Consider the following 19,512-nt stretch of genomic DNA (forward strand, 5'->3'; position numbering starts at 1 on the left):
TGGTTCACGTGTGTGTGTGTGTGTGTATAAGGTTTTTGGCAACCCTGCAAGTCTATCAGCATTTTTTCAACATCATTTGCTTACTTTGTGTCTATCACACTTTGCTAATTCTTGTAATATTTCAATCATTTTCATCATTATAGCTGTTATGATGCTCTCTAGTCAGTGATCTTTGATGTTACTGTTAACTGTTTTGGGGCATCATGAATTGTTCCCACAAAAGGTTGTAAACTTACTTGGTAAATGTGTGTTCCACTGCTCTACTGACTGGCCCCGAGACACAACAACACTGAAATGAGGGGGAATAATAAACCTACAATGGCCTCTATTTTTTCAAGCGAGAAGAGCTGACAACAACTCCTGCTGAAGATGATATGAGGACCGTGGAAATGACAGCAAGGACTAGAACGCTGCATAAACTTAGCTGACAAAGCAGTAGCAGGGTCTGAGATCGACTCCAATTTTAAAAGAAGTCTCACTCTGGGTAAAATGCTATCACACAGCATCATACACTGCAAAGACCCGACTGTGAAAGGAAGAGTCAGCTGATGCAGCACTCTCCATTGTTGTCTAATTTAAGAAGGTGCCACAGCTACCCTAACCTTCAGCCACCACCACCCCATCAGTCAGCAGCATTGAGATGCAGGAAAGGACCTCCACCAGCTCAAAGATTACTGAAGGAAGGCTCACACGATGGCCAAGACTTTTTAGCAAAAAAGTATTTTTTAATTAAGGTATGTACATTTTTTTGTTTGTTTTTGGTTTTTTTTTTTCTTGTATTTTTCCAAAGTTAGAAGCAGGGAGGCAGTCAGACAGACTCCCGCATGCACCTGACTGGGATCTACCCAGCAAGCCCACCAGGGGGCAATGCTCTGTCCATCTGGGATGTTGTTCTGTTGAGGTGGGAGCCATTCTAGCACCCGAGGCAGAGGCTATGGAGCCGTCCTCAGCACCTGGGCCAACTTTGCTCCAACGGAGCCTTGGCTGCAGGAAGGGAAGAGAGAGACAGAGAGGAAGGAGAGGGGGAGGGGTGGAGAAGCAGATGGGTGCTTCTGTATTCCCTGGCTGGGAATTGAAGCTGGGACTTCCACATGTCAGGCTGACATTCTACTGCTGAGTCAACTGGCCACGGCCTAATTAAGGTATGTTCATTGTTTTAAACATAATGCTACTCACACTTAATGGTGCAAATATAACTTTAATGACCACTGGAAAACCAAAGAATTAGTGTGACTTGCTTTATTGCAACACTCTTCATTAGATATTTGCTTTATTGGGGGTTCTGGAACTGAACCCACAGAATCTCCAAGGTATGCCAGCAGACATGGAAAGAAAGTTAAAGCAGGTGGGGGGAGGTGAGAAGACTTTTGAGGAGTTAGAAAGGCCCCTCTGAGGAACTCAGAGGGAAGCAGGGAAGTAAGGGCACCTAGGTCATCTTATTTGAGGCACAGGCTTATTTTAAGGATTTCCCCATTCATTTCCCCTTTGATACTCTGTTGCACAAACAAAATCATTTGCATGAATAAAAAGAGTAATGACTAAGGCTCCTGGTCTAAGCTAACATGGTGAGAGGCTGCCAGGGGCAGAGCTAGCTGCTTTCTGCTGTGGTTCACAAAGACCAGAACGAGGTGCTGGCAGGCAAAGCCCCACACCACCCTCAGCCCCAGGCCAGCCTCAGAGGGCTGCGCATTCCCACACAGGTGATGCCTGCAATCAGAGGCCTACTCTGTAAAGAAAGTTATACTTTTTATCTTCTTGGAAGCCAGTTTTCTATATTCAGTTTTCAACTCTTAGAGAGGAGTGGAGCCCACATATAATGAGCCCAGTAATTAGAAGCACTGGAAGCTACTGCTGAGATCATGTATAAGAGCCGCACACTTGGTCTGGCTGGTGGTAAACATCATCCCGGAGCGTGGAGGTCTCCAGCTCAATCCTGTGGTTGCCAACTCGAGCTCCAGTCAGGGCACGTACGTCAAGCAATCAATGGGCACACAACTAAGTGGAGCAATGAGTTAATGCTTCTCTCTCCCTTTCCCTCCAACTTCCTACTCCTTAAAAATAAAATAAAATAAAGTGAGACAGAGAGAGAGAGAGAGAGAGAGAGAGAGAGGGAGGGAGAGAGAGAGAGAGAGAGAGAGAGGGAGGGAGGGAGGGAGAGAGAGGGGGAGAGAGAGAAAGAGAGAGAGAGAGAGAGAGAGAGAGAGAGAATCAGCTGCAGACTCCTCCAGGGTGGCATTTTAGGCTGTTGATGAGGGAGCTGGTGGCCCAAGCTGACAGGTCCACAGAGCGAGAAATGCAGCAAGCAGTCTACATCCTGAGCCCATCTAATCCACACCTGGCCCCTCACACCTGGCCCATATCACTCCGCTGATGTGCATAACTGCTGCCTACCGTCTAATGAGCTGGCAGACAGGGCCCTGGCCAGGGCACACATGCTCGGGATGGCAAGGGCCCCAAGCAACAACCCCAGCACTGCTTCCCACCCACTCATATCACTCAGGAGAGACCAGTGGATGTGGTTATGAAAGAGGGTCCCTCGGAGCCTGGTGAACTCACAGCTCAGGAGTCTGCCTCCTACACACTTCCATCTTCATGCCCGTCAATTTGTCCAACAGCTTGACAGTCTGATAATCCTCATTATGTATGTTTAGGGGGGTGGACACAGCTCCTCAGGATGACTGACAAACATGAGGAAATTCCAGACTTGTCCTGCTGTGCCAAATGTAGAGGCACTTGCTCTAGTAAGAGGCATGGCCACCTGAGGAGTGGAAGACCCCTGCTTCACGAAAGGGTGGCTCTGCCCCTCGAATCACCTTGCCAGAGTGTGCACAGGGAAGCCCACCTACTTTAACTAGTCAATACTTTCAGAAATTTTCACGCTGATTTATAGTTGTTCTGTCTCCAACCTCAAAAACCATCATAACCTATTTTACCAGCCTCTGTATAAAACCATATTCTTTGTTGTTACATAACAGAAATGTCTATTTCATTATTGCTTTTCTGTATTTCCTAACTTTTTCTAAATTGAACAAGGACTACTTATTTAACAAAGTATATCTGAAAAATTAACAAGTACTACTTACTGAGTACCTATTATCTGCCAGCTACTTTATGTACATGATCTATATTTGAGTCTTACAATAACTCTATAACTAGGTACTCTCCACAGAAAGAAAAACGTTCATAGACTAGGCAGGGCGTCCCCGGGAACAGATGGTGGAGCCATGTAGCACCGAAGCCTGCGATGCCACGGGCCCCTGTGGTGCTTGCGGAGGGAGGAGGCCACTGGACACCTGAGAAAATTCCCTAGGCCTTGGACCAGCAACTTTTTCCAACTAATAAGACTTTACAAAATTATATTTGAGTGTTAAACAATTATTTATCTATTGTTCTGTAAATTTTAAAATTTCTGTAACATTTTCTCTGTATTTACAAAAAAGAAGAAAGAAAATTAAACATCTAAAAGACAATCATAAAAAGAAGGGTCCTTAGTCCTGGGAGGATGGCCAAAGGACACACACCTGCCATTTCAGTCTCGAAGAACGCGATGAGCGACTGCATGAAGGACAGGACCCAGCGGTCTGTGATGTTGGCACTTTCTTTAACTGTGTTCTCACTGTAGAGGAATTCCACTTCTTCCTCCTAGGTATCAGCAATTATTGAAACTCTTAAAGCACTTACATGACAGTAACAGCCAACCCACTACCCACTAGCAATCTAAATTCCTCATTCTCAGTAATACTTTCAGGATAAGCTTTAAATTTGGGACATGAGATCCTCATTTAATGAGTGACATTAGCAGACCTACACAGATCAGTGGAGCAGGAAGCGGCTGTCTGGACTGCTGGAGTGTGATGTTCAAGCTCACTTTCCTACCAGTTTCTCAGGAAGGAATAACATCATACATTTAGTTAACAGCAATTCACTAAGCAATTCTACTTATACGGTGCCAGAGATAAAACCAGAGTGTGGTACCTGGGCCCTGACCCCAAAGGGCGCCCTGAATGCGCATGCAGGACCACGCAGACAGGGCCTGCTGGCCTAAGAGCAGTCAGTGGGGAAGGGCAGGCAGCTTCTCAGAGAACGCCTGTGGGCAGCAGGCAGCTGCTCGGATGGACCTTTCTCACGCACAGCTCAATCATTACTATACACCCTAACAACCCAATGACAGCTTCTCACTGAGAATCTCAGCCAAAGGCACCCATCAAGGGCCTTCCCGAATCACTGTCTGCAGCAGCCCTTGCAGGCATTCACTCCTACACAACAGCTGGCTCTTCACTGGTTCTGCCAGGCCCTACCCCCACTGGCTCCGTGAGGGGAGGGGAACTGGCCGACTAAGGGAAAATCCAATGCAACTCTTCTATAGGCGAGGCTCCTATGTCTGCATAAATGAGCCTGCCCAGAGGGCCTAGCTCTGGCCCACGCTCCTGTCCCAGCAAAGACCCCGGTACCCTCATCATGGCCTCCCAAGTATCTCCAAGCCTCCACCCACAGCGCCTGTGCCAAACCAGCGCAACACAGCTGAGGAGGCAGAGCTCAAGCCCCAGCACCCTGGCCCACACCTTTTGCAGCCTGAGGACATTCTGGATGAAGAAGCGATAGGCATTGTACCAAGGGAGCAGCACGTCCTTCAGGACATCACGCACGCCTTCCTCCTTAAAGCGGAGGTTCTCTGCTCTCACCACAGGGGAGTTAATCAGATATAATCTGGAAGAGGAAAATTACACACAAGGGAACGGAGACAGTCACCCATTATTATATGACATTTTGATAGGGGTAATGCCAAAATTAGCATTTCTTCCACAAAAAGGGATAATTATGAATACTCTTCTCGTAGTCTATTTAAAACTGACAAACTCTTACTTTTACAAGTAAGAAACCTAGCAAACTATAAAGGGAGATGCATTCCCACACCAAACTGTGGCCCTGGACCAATCCAGAGGCAAGCCCTGTGCTGATGGCAGTGCAGGCCAGCGGTGTGGGCGCGGCAGGACCAGGGGAGCAGCCGGGCCTCCTCCAGGACGCACGCTGGCACTGAGACTCCTAAGGAGCAGCTGTGTGCTCTGCCAGGACAGAAAGGCTGGTGGCCTTTCACCTGAACACTCAACATTCATGACTGTGACTATTTCAGCAGAAGCTCACGTTCTCCAAAAACTTTTCAATATTAATTTTTTTTAATTGTTCTGGCATAAATATACTTTATATGGATCTTTTAAGGAGTAAGTGCAAAACTGAAATAAATGATATAACACCAACATGGAGACCTTAGGCACAGGTCCTCACCCTCCAAAAGATCTCGAGATTTGGAAATGGCATATTATTTAAAACACCGCCTTGGAGTTTCAAGTCAACTTCATACAAATGTCAACTACTCCCCCTATAACAGGGATACATCTTTTTTTTTTTTTTTTTCTTCTTCTTCATTTTTCTGAAGCTGGAAACAGGGAGAGACAGTCAGACAGACTCCCGCATGCGCCCGACCGGGATCCACCCGGCATGCCCACCAGGGGCGACGCTCTGCCCACCAGGGGGCGATGCTCTGCCCATCCTGGGCGTCGCCATATTGCGACCAGAGCCACTCTAGCGCCTGAGGCAGAGGCCACAGAGCCATCCCCAGCACCCGGGCCATCTTTGCTCCAATGGAGCCTTGGCTGCGGGAGGGGAAGAGAGAGACAGAGAGGAAAGCGCCGCGGAGGGGTGGAGAAGCAAATGGGCGCTTCTCCTGTGTGCCCTGGCCGGGAATCGAACCCGGGTCCTCCGCACGCTAGGCCGACGCTCTACCGCTGAGCCAACCGGCCAGGGCGGGATACATCTTTTAAAAAGCTAAGTATAAACCAAATCTAAGGAACAAGATTAACAGAACGAGAGACACTTACATAAATACTGAAAAATATATACAAGGCAGAGTGCCAGTTCATACCTGAGGGCATCAGCACCATATTTGTGGATAATTGAAAGTGGATCTGGATAATTCTTTTTTCGTTTGCTCATTTTTTGGCCATCACTTTAAAAACAAAAGGGAGATGCCAGTTAAAAAAGTCAACATCACATTTTGTCTTTCTATATGGTTAGAGATATTTTCAATAGGAATAAGTAAATGTACATGGCATACAAGCTAACATTAATGTACAATAAAGTTGTTTAGTTAATACCTGTAAGCTTCTTTTCAAATACTGTGTTGATCAATGGAGAAGCTTCAGGATAAAGGAAGGTAGGAAGACATCATAGTGTAAGTTAAAAATACAGACTAGGCATTTATCCCAGAGAAATGGAAATCTAGAGTTACACAAAACCCATAACCAAATTCACAGCTTTATTCTCTATCAGCAAACTCTGAAAACAACCCAATAGCCTTGAGCAGGCAAACAGCCAAACTCTGGGTCACCCACACTATAGGACAGGGCTCAGCAAAGAAAAGGGAGGAACCACAGAGACACAGCACCCAGAAAGCTCCAGGAATAATACTGAGGAAAAAAAAAAAGCCAATTCCAAAAAGTGATATTTGTGGTATGAGCCCTCTTATATAACACCCTTGAAATAACACAATTTCAGAGATGGCGAGTGAATTAGAGGTTTGCCAGGGTTGGGGAGGAGGATGAAAGGGCAGGAGGGTGTGGGTGCGGTTATAAAGGGCAGCAGAGGGTCCTGTGATGTGCACAGACGTGGTAAGCTGTATGCAGCTAAATACACACAGCCAATCAGTGCACACAAACTGGGGGAATCTGAGTAAGACAGGTGGATTGTATCCACATCCTGGTTGTGCTCAGGAATCATAGTTTTGAAAAATATGACCACTGGGGGAAACTGGGAGAACTCACAAGGGGTCTCTGTTATTTTTCACAACTGCACATAAATCTATATAATTCGGTAACCTTTTCAATTTAACATGAAAAAAGCAGAGGCTGTACAGACAGACTGCCTGGGTGTCTGAATTTACCACTTATTTACTGTGTGACCCTGGGCAAGTTAATTTTTTTTTCTCCTTAAATTCCCCAAATGTCCAAACAGTAACAAAAAGACACATATCACACAGTTCTGGGGATTGAGTGAAGATGTGTAAATGTTTACAAAGGGCCTACTGTCATCCTCCCCACCTCACAGCACACAAAGCTGGGTATCTGTGCAAACATTTTTACTTTCTTATTTTTATTTATGTTTTACTTTTAATAACATGAGGAAGTAAAAACAAAAGAAAAAGATTCCTGTAGGATACCAGAAACCTCTAGAACCCATAATTTCCTACGTTAAAAAAAAAAACCTACACAGATTAATTAAGAGTTATAAGCTAAACTACTTCATTAAATTCTGAAATGACAAATGCTATTCTATCACTAGAAGTGTCCTAGGAAAGTCCTTTCCTTCCACCTGCTCCGCTGGGCTCAGCTCTCCACCCAGCCCTTCTCCCCAGGACACGGGGGTGTGGAGACAAAAGGTGGAGAAGTGCACAAGGACTTGGATGAAAAGGAAGAGCAGCAAGAAGTGTAAAAGCAGAGAAGAAAAAGTCACAGGAACAGGGCTGAGGTGTTCCTAAATTCCTCTACTCAAAAGAATGGTTAGGGAAACAGGAACTGGGATGTTCACTATAAAAAGGAGTGCACCTGCCTTGCAAGGACGAGTCCATTCACAATCACATTCCTGAAAGGCGGCTGTCCAAAGAGAGCTGAGGCCAGCACCAGCAGAGTGTAAAACCTGGAAAAAAGTTTAATCCACAAAGAAACAGTTTAAGCACCTAAAGCAGGGGTCGGCAACCTTTTTGGCTGAGAGAGCCATGAACACCACATATTTTAAAATATAATTCCGTGAGAGCCATACAACGACCCATGTACCTTATACATTATCCAATAAAAATTTGGTGTTGTCCCAGAGGACAGCTGTGATTGGCTCCAGCCACCCGCAACCATGAACATGAGGAGTAGAAAATGAATGGATTGTAATACATGAGAATGTTTTATATTATTTTTATTAAAGATTTGTCTGCGAGCCAGATGCAGCCATCAAAAGAGCCACATCTGGCTCGTGAGCCATAGGTTCCTGACCCCTGAACTAAAGCAAAGGTTATTTCTGGTGAGGTATTAAAATCTTGTCAGGATTGCAGAAAAATTACCACCAGGGCTCACTGCAGACCAATCATATTAGAGCTTGATTACAAAAAAAGTACTTTATTTAAAGCAAAGTCCTATAGCAAGGTACTGACTCCAGTACCATCGCCCTCCTCAGGAAGCCAGTTGGACACCCATAAGGCAGAGCAGGAAGGTGATAGATGGCCTCTAAAGACCTCCTAAAAACATGAGACTGAAAATCAAGAGATAGCCTGATCAGGTGGTGGCGCAGTGGACAGAGCGTTGGACTGGGATGCGGAGGACCCAGGTTTGAGAACCCAAGGTTGCCAGCTTGAGCGCGGGCTCATCTGGTTTGAGCAAAAGCTCACCAGCTTGGACCCAAGGTCGCTGGTTTGAGCAAGGGGTCAACTTGGTCTGCTGTGGCCCCACAATCAAGGCATATATGAGAAAGCAATCAATGAACAACTAAGGTGCTACAATGAAAAACTAATGACTGATGTTTCTTATCTCTCTCTGTTCCTGTCTGTCCCTATCTATCCCTGTCTCTGTAAAAAAAAAATTTTTTTAAAAATCAAGAGATCTATGTTGCCTTTAGCACAGTCATATGTGACAATCTGATAACCAAAAAAAAAAAAAAAAAAAAAGCAAAGCAAAAAGCACTCATTCAAAAATCAAAAGACAGACTACAGAAGCAGAGAAAATATTTTTATTCTATGAGATATCACATGTTGTTTATTTGCTAGATAGCTAATTCCCTAAAACAGCTGCATCACATCATATCTCTGTAAGCCGCCCTGGTAAGAGAGGCTCTGGTGTCACCTCCAAATCGATTTTGCATGCCAAGACCGTCACTGGACATGAACTGATGAGGTCAGAGGCCAGACCCTGTGCCTAACATGAACACCTGACCAGGTATCCTTTCCTCTAAGGTACGTCAGGAGGCCCTGGATCTAACAGAGGCAGCCCACACCTGAGGAAAAGGGAGGGAGGGAATGTGCACACAGGGACCCACATAAGGACTGTTAACAGTTGCTGATCTGATGTTTCATTCTTCTGACGTCAGCATTCTTCTGAGAAACTCCCTAAAAACAGTGGTTTCTGCCTGTTAGCTGTTCCTATAGGTCAATGGATTGGAGGTTGAAAATAGCACATTCCGAAACATTAACACTGGAACTTAAGTTTGTGATGACTTTCACAATTAGTAAAAGCAGAAAATGACACCCACATTCCTTAAACACTGCTGTAGAAACATTACTAATGAAAGTACAATTAGAACCTGGGCCAACCAAACTCATCTACAAAAAAAGGTCACTTTTTACAATTGAAAGGATGAGGGCACTGCTTTAAAGTGCCAGATAAAACCAATGCTCATACCCTCTCCCACATTCATTTTTAAGATCTAGATTTTTCTTAGAATGTTCCTTTTTTAAGGTTGGCCTAACATCTGAGTACATTCCAGGTAAATCTCTTCACATCTGTAGCCCTGCCCATGTAAATACTCATTATACATTTGAATAAATCATTTGAAGTAAACAAGCTATGACCACATATTAAATGTTTTAAATCACTTAAATGGCCAGTGAACAAATCTCCATATTCCAAGATGCCAGTGAAATATCGGAAACTCTGAGAGCACAGCCCCACCATAGACTGGGATTCCTCCTTGGTGGTGAGAAGCAGAGGCAGCAGCAGAGCCAGTGTCACTTGACACATCTTCCCAGCACATCACTGATGTTAGATAACAGATGCTCAGTAAACTACCTGCTAAATAAAACCAGCTCAACACAACACTTGAGAGAACAAGAAACATACCATCCTCTGGTTTGATCAATGCCTTCGGCAATGAAGTCTGCAGGAAATGCATCTTCAAACTCCTTTTTATTTTCAAATGGATAATGAACTTGAGCATAGGGCATGCTGCCACTCTCAAACCAACAGTCAAACACTTCAGAGATGCGATGCAGTGATCCCTTTCCACAGCGTGAAGGAATGGTCAGATCGTCAATGCTAACAAACAAAAAAGTAAATGTTTCTATTAATTTTAAGCACAGCAGAGCTGTGCCAGTAGGAAACAATGTCTTGACAAGCTCTTCATATGCAACTATCAACAGGAATGTTGGCAGGCATCACAGGCTTTCAGGGAGCGCCAGTGCTCAACCTAGAAGGTCATATACCAAAGTCCCTGACATTTAACTCAAGGACAGTCACCCTTCCTCATTAAGTCATCAAGAACAATGTAATTCAGCAAATTAGTGTTTGATATCTAAGTGGAGCTCTGTGATCTGCTATGGAGGCCATGTCTTAACAGGCTAGGACCCAGCCCACTGCTCTCTGAAGGATGGAACTGACTTGAATTCAACACTCAGGAACTGACCTCTCTCTGTGAAGATCTGAGATCTTTGCTCCTGACAGTTCTTCAAGTTCTGCCATTGACCCAATGCATACTATCTGTCAAAACAAAGGTAAAAAGCAGGGATGCCTCATAGGCAAAGGTCACACAGAGTTAATTTCTATAACATTTACGTTCAGTTTTAGAAACCTATGATCTTCAGAACAATTTATCACCAATGCACCTTACCCTCCTGAAAGACTACAGATCACTGTCTGCAGAGGTGAGCAGACTTCACTTCCTTGCTATCTACTCCCACATCAGAGGGAGGCCCTATGCAGAGATTATAAACATTCATCATCTCAACAAGTATGCCTGAGGGTTTACAGTGTTCAGATCCCTGCCAGAAGTAAACAGCAGAAGTGAAATGGCTCGACTATTATTCTAGGCAGTGGTTGGCAAACTGCGGCTCGCGAGCCACATGCGGCTCTTTGGCCCCTTGAGTGAGGCTCTTCCACAAAATACCACGTGTGGGTGCTACCTTGATAAGAAATGTACCTACCTATATAGTTTAAGTTTAAAAAATTTGGCTCTCAAAAGAAATTTCAATCGTTGTACTGTTGATATTTGGCTCTGTTGACTAATGAGTTTGCCGACCACTGCTCTAGGGCATCTTAGCTTGTGCCTGGCACTTGAATTTGGCTGTTTAAGCTGTAATCTTCCCAAGTCAAAACTAGAACTAAATTAGGATGCTGAATCAAAATAGTCATATGCAAGATGTTTTAAATTTTATCTAGGTAAGGAGGCTGTGAGATGGTCCCAGCTGTGGCACTCAACACAGGAAGAATCACCTGCCGGGGTCCTGCCCACAGAAGCTGCTCTGGGTTCTCACCCAGGGGTGTCTGCTACCTAGTGACACCCATGGCCGCCTTCTCTGCCCTGCCTGACCAGTCCCGAAAAGGCTTCTGCCTTAGCAACCTTACTGTGGCCTTCAGGTCCCTGCGCATTAGAAACATACCGAGGTCCCAGGGCCGGTGTGGTTCATACCTGCACTGATGCTCACAGCTTTGGAGAAAAAGCCCCATCGTGGGAAAACACCTGTAGTTCTCTATGTATTTATCTAGACATAGTCTCACATATTCACACAACCTCTTGATTTTACACATCACAGGTCTACAGTGCTTTGGTAATTTTTCCTCCGTCATCCTCTGTCATCGCTGTAAGTTGAGTCTAACCTGCTATAACCTGGTGCAGGGTGTGCAGTCTATCCTGTTCACCAGTAACTCACAGGAAGAAAATGAGATTTGAGCAACACAATTTAATGTGTGGGTTTTCTGAGGACACAAATTGCATTCTTCACTTTTACACCAAGGGAAACTGTTAAAAATTGCATGAAAATAGAACTAAAGTAAAAATAAATTCAAAGCCCTATGAATATTTTTAATTATGTCATGATTATAAGAAGGAATAACGAGGGGGGAAAAGATGAAATAAGAACAAAAGAAAACAAAAAAGAAAAAGCAAAAAAACATATTGTTTGACCCCATATTCAGATGGAACGAACAAAGGACCTCAACAAAAGTCAGTACACAAAACCCCCACCAGCCTCACCTCCTCGAAGTCCTCGCTGACCCAGAGTGGGATGGGGGTGCCCCAGTATCTGTTTCTGGAAATTGCCCAGTCGTGTGCATCCTTCAGCCAGTTTCCAAATCGCTTTTCTCGCACAAACTCTGGGACCCTGCAATAAACAGGTCAGACACAATCCCCTGAGAACATTACTAAGTAAACCTGTAAATGACATCTGCATAAACCTTTGCTTTGTGGACCAAACACTGTGGCAAGGCTGAGCACACTCTTGGGAGATTGTTTTCTGCACGGACAGCACCAGATGGCTCATAGAGGCTTGAATCTGCCATGAATTCGTCCCAGAGAAAATAATCTTTCAAAGGAACCCTTGCAACACACATGCTTCCCTATCCTGCTCTCAAACTAGAGGACTGCCACAGTCCTCTAACCAGCCACCATGATGCTAGCTGGTCTGGACTCACTCATATTTGCTTTCTGGCTCATCCACACAGCAGCGCTTCTACTGTAACTCACTAGTGTGGGTTCCCAATCACCTAGAAAATAAAGAATCCGAATAGGTGGGCTATTGGTAGGTAGCTGCCTCTCCAGGCGCACCCGCAGTCCCCTTAGCTTTAGGCTCCAGTAATGAGGCAAATTCTTTAAGTGTGGCTTCTGACCTCACTGTCTTTGGGTACTAACCATCCCTCCACTGTGATAACCTTCACCCAGCAGCCCTAGTATCAGCCACCCATCTGCTTGGTAAATGGCTCCTTATTCTTCGAGGTTTAGCTTTGCAGGAAACATTCCCATGTTAAGGATGAGTTAGGGCACCCTAGGCTCCTGAACACCCTGTCCATTCAGTCCTGTATTATAATTGCAATTATAGGCTTAAATCCTCCATGAGCTCCCATACTAATTTTCCATACCCAGTACATCACACATTAAGAACTACAGAGCTTCCAGGTATGAAAATGAACTGCTTTTTCTTGAGGAATCAGGGTCACTTTGCTATAAAAGGAGAAAAGTGACAGCCATTTCCTTGTACTACCAGAGATTCTCCCCATTCTTCCAAAATCAAATAGTTTTTAAATTCTTGTGTGAAGTAAGATTACCTTCCAAACTCTCAGTGAAATACATTCTTCTACAATACCTAGATTCAGCCTTATTTATTTATTTATTTATTTATTTATTTATTTATTTTTCTCTTTCTTTCTTTTTTTTTTTTTTTTTTTTGGTGGGAGAGACAGAGAGAGTCAGAGGGACAGATAGGGACAGACAGAAAGGGAGAGAGATGAGAAACATCAATTCTTTGTTGCGGTTCCTTAGTTGTTCATCGATTGCTTTTTCCTATGTGCCTTGATGGTGGGGCTACAACAGACCGAGTGACCCCTTGCTCGAGCCAGTGACCTTGGGCTCAAGCTGGTGAGCCTTGCTCAAACCAGATGAGCCAGCGCTCAAGCTGGTGACCTTGGGGTCTCAAGCCTGGGTCCTCTGTATCCCAGTCTAACACTCTATCCACTGCGCCACTGCCTGGTCAGGCAGCCTTATTTCATTTGTGTAACAGGTTGAAGTAACACCCCTATGGGATCAGATATTAGCTCAGAGGAAGGCTTCTGTCCCCACAGTGTCTATCCTTGAAGCCAGCCTGCATACCACAGTTGAGGAACTCAACAAGTACTGAAAGTAGTATAGGTGACCCTTGGCCAACCGTGTCTGAAAGGCACGAATCCACATACATGCAAATTTTTTCAGTTGACCCATGAAGTTCAAACCCAAGTTTTCCAAGGGTCAACTCCAAGGCTGGGAATCCTTGGATGTGGAGTTGATTGTACTTATACATGGATTTTTGACTGAGCAGAGGTTGGCACCCCTGACCTCTGCATAGTTCAAGGGTCAATTGTAATTATAACTGGCTTCTGTAGGCATATTCTAAGACAAAGGTTTACCCTGAAAATGACTATTATTACTTAAGGCTAACAAACTGAGAGTCAGTTAGATGTTTTTGTCATTCCATTCTGTAAATTGAATAAATAGCAGTTTCTCATTTCTATTGGGCTTAAAAAAAAATGACTACTCTATATGCCTTATAATAAAAAAGAATGCTACTTTGTTACATCTTAAATTGTGTTCCTAAAAAGAAATAAAAAATAGGCATTAATACAATATATAATAAAATATGGCTATTAAAATTGTTATAATTTGGGGGAAATGTAAACCAATACTTGCTAACTATATGATAGTGGATATTCTGAAGACATAGACACACATTTTATTGCTCACCAATAACACAGGTCATTGTTCCTCAGCAGCTGGTCTACCATGTGCTCCACCCGCACAAACCAACTTGGTACAGCTTTGTAAATGAGGGGAGTGTCTGATCTGGGGAAGCAGAAACAGAGGTATAGCTGGTCAGACGCAGGTATGCAAGCACCCAGAGCAACAAGCACCTTTACTTTCTTTCTTTCTTTCTTTCTTTTTTTTTTTTTTTTGTATTTTTCTGAAGCCAGAAACGGGGAGGCAGTCAGACAGACTCCTGCATGCACCCAATCGGGATCCACCTGGCACGCCCACCAGGGGGCGATGCTCTGCCCATCTGGGGCATCACTCTGTTGTGACCAGAGCCACTCTAGCGCCTGAGGCAGAGGCCACAGGGCCATCCCCAGCGCCCGGGCCAACTTTTCTCCAATGGAGCCTCGGCTGCGGGAGCGGGGGAGAGAGAGACAGAGAGGAAGGAGAGGGGGAGGGGTGGAGAAGCAGATGGACGCTTCTCCTGTGTGCCCTGGCCGGGAATTGAACGCAGGACTCCTGCACACCAGGCCGACGCTCTACCACTGAGCCAACCGGCTAGGGCCCACCTTTACTTTCTTACTGACATCAGCCCCTGTCCCAGCTACTAGGCCTCCTGCCGACATTCATGTCTACACCAAAACGAATATCTATGTCTTCAGCATTGGTCATTGCCCTCCATAATATCCAGGACAGGCAGAAACTACTAAAGAACAATCTAAGAAAAAAAATACATAATTCTGTTGGCTGGTGTGTGACAGTTATCTAAAAAATACCAAGTTCAGCTAAGATGAAATGTGGGAACAGAACATGATGCCACTGAACATTCCATTCACCTCTATCTTTATTATCTTATATTTCTAATATTTGGTCTTGGACCCCAGTTCCTGAGACAGAGCTCCTGAAACTCTTGTAATTTCCTGGGTGACAGGAGTGTCTTTTGTTCCAGTGAGGTGACTCTCTGTGGGCTCCTGGATGGGTGTGGGTCACTGGAAAGACCACTCCACAGTAGAAGCTTGTCATTTTCATCCCTGCCCCCATTCTCCAGAGAAGGGAGAAGGGCGGAAAATAGAACTAGTGCTCAATCATGACTTTGTGATGAAATCCCAGAAGCACGGGGTTCGGGAAGCTTCCGGGTTGGTGAACACATGCGCACACTGTGAGGGTGACAGTCCCCAACTCCACAGGACAGGCTCTCCTGTGACAGGACCCTCCTGACCTCTCCCTGTGTGCGTCTTCCTGCGGCTGTCCCTCTGTAGCCTTTAATAAATGTGTTTCCTGGAGTTCTCTAGCAAATTAAAAACCCAAGGCGGGGAGCGGGGGAGGGCATGGGCAGTTAGAACCTCTGACCTAAAGCTGGTTCATCGAGTAGGGGATAGCCTGTGTTAGTGACAGACATCTGAAATGTATGTGTGTGTGTGTGTAGTGGGGTTGCATTCTTAATCTCCGGGTGGATAGTGTTAGAACTGAATTAAACTGTAGGACACCAATTCTCTGGCGTCACAGAGAATTGCTTGGAGTGGGAGAAAAACCTCTGCAATTTGGTGAGTCAAGTGTTAGAAGTGAAAGATTTATGTGAATAGTAAAGATGACTCAAAGGATAAGGAAACAAAGTAGAGAAGAAATGGGTTTCTTCTTTACAGCCTATGTCTCTATTTCTCACACACTCCTGAGGAAAGAAGTAACTGTGTGCACTCATCAAGTTCTCCTTGAAACAAGAAGGCGGTTTCCAAACACTAATGCTAAGGATACGAATGAGACGGAGAGCAGAGTGACGGCACGGGCACACACAGCGAGTGCACCCACGGACCTAAAGCTCAGGCTGCAGTCTACGCTCCTCACCTCCAGCAGAAAGGATAGCTGTGAGTGAAGGTGCCCGCTACCAGAAGTCGGCCTTGCTCCTTCAGGGTTCTTATGATATTTTTGTCAGCATCCTGTTAAAGAAATAAAATCTAGCCATTAAAATAAACTACAGTACTTAGTAACATAATATGTATAATTAAGTATTATATTAGTAAACTCTGGTATTTGGATACCTTTACTATGAGTAAAAGGCACAAATAACAAATGTATTATAAAAACACTTGATCAGTATTTTAGCCACTGTATAACTTCATGTACTTTTAAAGATTTTATTTATTGGTTTTATAGAGAAAGTAGAGAGAGAAAGGGTGGAGCGAGAAGTATCAACTCATAGTTGCTTCACTTCAGTTGTTAATTGATTGCTTGTTGTAATCAATTAACAAGCCTTGACCAGGCAAGCCCAGGGTTTTGAACCGATAACCTCAGCGTTCCAGGTCAATGCTCTATCCACTGCACCACCACAGGCCAGGCTAATCTTATGTACTTTATAAAGTACACGCCATACCATTAAGGTAGTCAAGTTTTCAATCAGCAATGGTTACCCCAAGAACACAAAGTTGCTTCATGAGTCACCAGCCAGAGCCCAGTTTTTCTAATTCCTATGTCTGAAATTACAGCATGCTCACTCTGAAGACACCAGACCGTGGAGTGCAGCTCAGAATATCCATCTGTCTTTTGTAACTTTATGGACGGAGGAAACAAAACAAAACAGAGACAACTTCTTGGGGAAAAAAATCCCAGATGTGGAAGCTATTTGATAAAAATTGATTAATGAAAAAAGTATGCGGAGCCCAACACCTCTCTCCATCACACAGTCACAGACCTTCACATACTGTCCCACGAAATCTGTCACTTCTGCTGTGAAACAGCCAGAAGCATCCACAGGACAAACAGGGACAGAATCTTTCTGAATGATGTTGAAGTCCATACAGACTCGATAGTCATCCTAGGGGACGGGGGGAGGGGAGGGAGGGAAAAGTAAAACAGCTTGAGTGAGTGGAGCAAGGGACGAGGTAGGTTTACAGAACTTTTCAGTAAGCTGACGACTCAAATTAATTCAAAGGCCACGTAGAAAGTAACAGCCTTACAGTCGGACAGGGCATTAGATCACCTAGCCCAATCTAAGCAGTCATTATTTCAGACCCCTACATATGTCAGAGTACCCACTAAGTGAGAAGAGAGAAGACAAAGGAGTGTATTAAAACAGTATTCAATTTGACTTATAACACTAACACATAGGCAAATACATGTGTGACAAAAGCAGAACATACAGGTGTAAGGCATGACCTGCTTGGTCCTGCACATGCTACACTGCCCAAATCTAAAATTATAGAAATTATCCTAGGCTAGATAGCTAAACTACCCTCTGGTTTAATTCCAAGACAAGGTGGAAAACCATTACGTTCCCACCTGGGCCTGTGATTAATTCTCAGAGTGCTGAGGGACTGCCTGGTATGATGCAACATGTGGGTACTGGACCATGAAGGAATGCCCCAAAAGCTCCTGCGCAGCAGATAGGGCGAGCCCTGAAGCCCAGCAGTTTGAAATCTGTAGTGGAGAACACACAGCTCCGCCCACTTTGACTAGATAAGAGCAGCATTCCTGAAAGGAGCCAGGACAGGTCCAGGCCATGAAGACATGTGACTAACCTTCCTGGTATGCAGGACAGATATATTAGAAAGCACTATAGTAAATGACAATCGGTCACATTTTAAAAGAAAAACCTGAACTACAATGGAAAATCATGAAGTTATCTTTTTGTTATTTAGTATCAGTAAAGAAACCATACCAGATGACCCTGAAACTATCATGAATTAACTGAAACTTGACTAGTTTCTGAAACTCAATAAACAGTATTATCAAGATTGCTTCCACCCAATTAGTTTTCTTTATTCTTTTTTTTGTGTGTGACAGAGACAGAGAGACACAGAGAGAGGGACAGACAGACAGGAACGGAGAGAGATGAGAAGCATCAATTCTTTGTTGCTTCTCATTGATTGCTTTCCTATATCTGCCTCGGCGGCAGAGCTACAGCAGACTGAGTGACCCCTTGCTCAAGCCAGTGACCTTGGCTCAAGCTGGTGAGCCTTGCCCAAACCAGATAAGCCTGTGTTCAAGCTGGTGATCTTGGGGTTTTGAACCTGGGTCCTCTGCGTCCCAGTTCGATGCTCTATCCACTGTGCCACTGCCTGGTCAGGCTACTTTTTCCATTTTTAAATAATTTTATTTTTTAATTATAGGTGACATACTTTATTATATTAGTTACAGGTGTACACCCCTGGGATTAGACATATATAATTAAGTGATCATCCTGCTAAATCTTGGACCTGTCTGACAGTCTGACACCATAGTTATTAGAATATTATTGACTATGTTCCCTATGCTGTACTTTTTAAAATTTTTTTGCAAGAGATAGAAACAGACAGCCTGACCAGGCGGTGTTGCAGTGAATAGAACGTCGGACTGGGATGCAGAGGACCCAGGTTCGAGACCCTGAGGTCGTCAGCTTGAGTGCAGGCTCATCTGGTTTGAGCAAAGCTCACCAGCTTGGATCCAAGGTCGCTGGCTCGAGCAAGGGGTCACTTGGTCTGCTGTAGCCCCACAGTCAAGGCACACATGAGAAAGCAATCAATGAACAACTAAGGTGTCACAACGAAAAACTGATGATTGATGCTTCTCATCTCTCTCCGTTCCTGTCTGTCTGTCCCTAGCTATCCCTCTCTCTGACTCTCTCTGTCCCTGTAAAAAAAATTAAAAAATATAAACTCTTTAAGAGTTTTCCTTTAAAAAAAAAAAAGAGATAGAGACAGATAGGAAGAGAGATGAGAAGCATCAACTCGTAGTTGTGGCACTTTAGCTGTTCATTTATTTTCTCATACATGCCTTGACTGATTGGGGGGGGGGGTGCTCCAGCCAAGCCAATGACCCCTTGCTCAAGCCAGCAACCATCAATTCATGTAGATGACCCTGTACTCAAGCTGTGGTGGAGCCTGCATTCTAGCTTGCAACGGTGGGGTTTCGAACCTGGGACCTCAGCATTCCAGGTCAATGATCCATCCACTGTGCCATCACCGGTCAGGTCCCTTTGCTGTACTTTAAATCCCTATGACTACTCTGTAGTAATCTATTTATACTTCTTAATCTCTTTACCTTTTTATCCACCACCCCAACACCCTCCCATTTGGCAACCATCAAAATGTTTTCTGTATGTATGAGTCTGTTTCTGTTCCGCTTATTCATTTGTTTTTTAGGTTTAATTGTTGATAGATATGTATCTATTGCCATTTTATTATCATATTTTTCATCTTTTTTTTTTTTTTTTTTTCTGAAGCTGGAAATGGGGAGAGACAGTCAGACAGACTCCCGCATGCGCCCGACTGGGATCCACCCGGCACGCCCACCAGGGGG

The 19,512-nt window shown here is 44.4% G+C and overlaps 1 protein-coding gene across 1 annotated transcript in view; it reads right to left on the reverse strand.

Moving 5' to 3' along the window:
• IARS1 (isoleucyl-tRNA synthetase 1) overlaps positions 1 to 19,512 on the reverse strand; it is a 90,471-nt gene that overhangs the window by 40,616 nt on the left and 30,343 nt on the right. The window contains exons 11-20 of the mRNA XM_066368363.1: positions 16,928 to 17,050; positions 16,084 to 16,175; positions 14,236 to 14,334; positions 12,001 to 12,127; positions 10,435 to 10,508; positions 9,873 to 10,067; positions 7,603 to 7,689; positions 5,921 to 6,004; positions 4,563 to 4,707; positions 3,522 to 3,642 (exon numbers count right to left, since the gene is read on the reverse strand). Coding sequence (XP_066224460.1) covers positions 3,522 to 3,642; positions 4,563 to 4,707; positions 5,921 to 6,004; positions 7,603 to 7,689; positions 9,873 to 10,067; positions 10,435 to 10,508; positions 12,001 to 12,127; positions 14,236 to 14,334; positions 16,084 to 16,175; positions 16,928 to 17,050 — 1,147 coding nt within the window. The remainder of the gene's footprint in view (positions 1 to 3,521; positions 3,643 to 4,562; positions 4,708 to 5,920; positions 6,005 to 7,602; positions 7,690 to 9,872; positions 10,068 to 10,434; positions 10,509 to 12,000; positions 12,128 to 14,235; positions 14,335 to 16,083; positions 16,176 to 16,927; positions 17,051 to 19,512) is intronic.

The sequence above is a fragment of the Saccopteryx leptura genome, chromosome 2 (assembly GCF_036850995.1).
Source record: "Saccopteryx leptura isolate mSacLep1 chromosome 2, mSacLep1_pri_phased_curated, whole genome shotgun sequence".
NCBI classification, from domain to species: domain Eukaryota; kingdom Metazoa; phylum Chordata; class Mammalia; order Chiroptera; family Emballonuridae; genus Saccopteryx; species Saccopteryx leptura.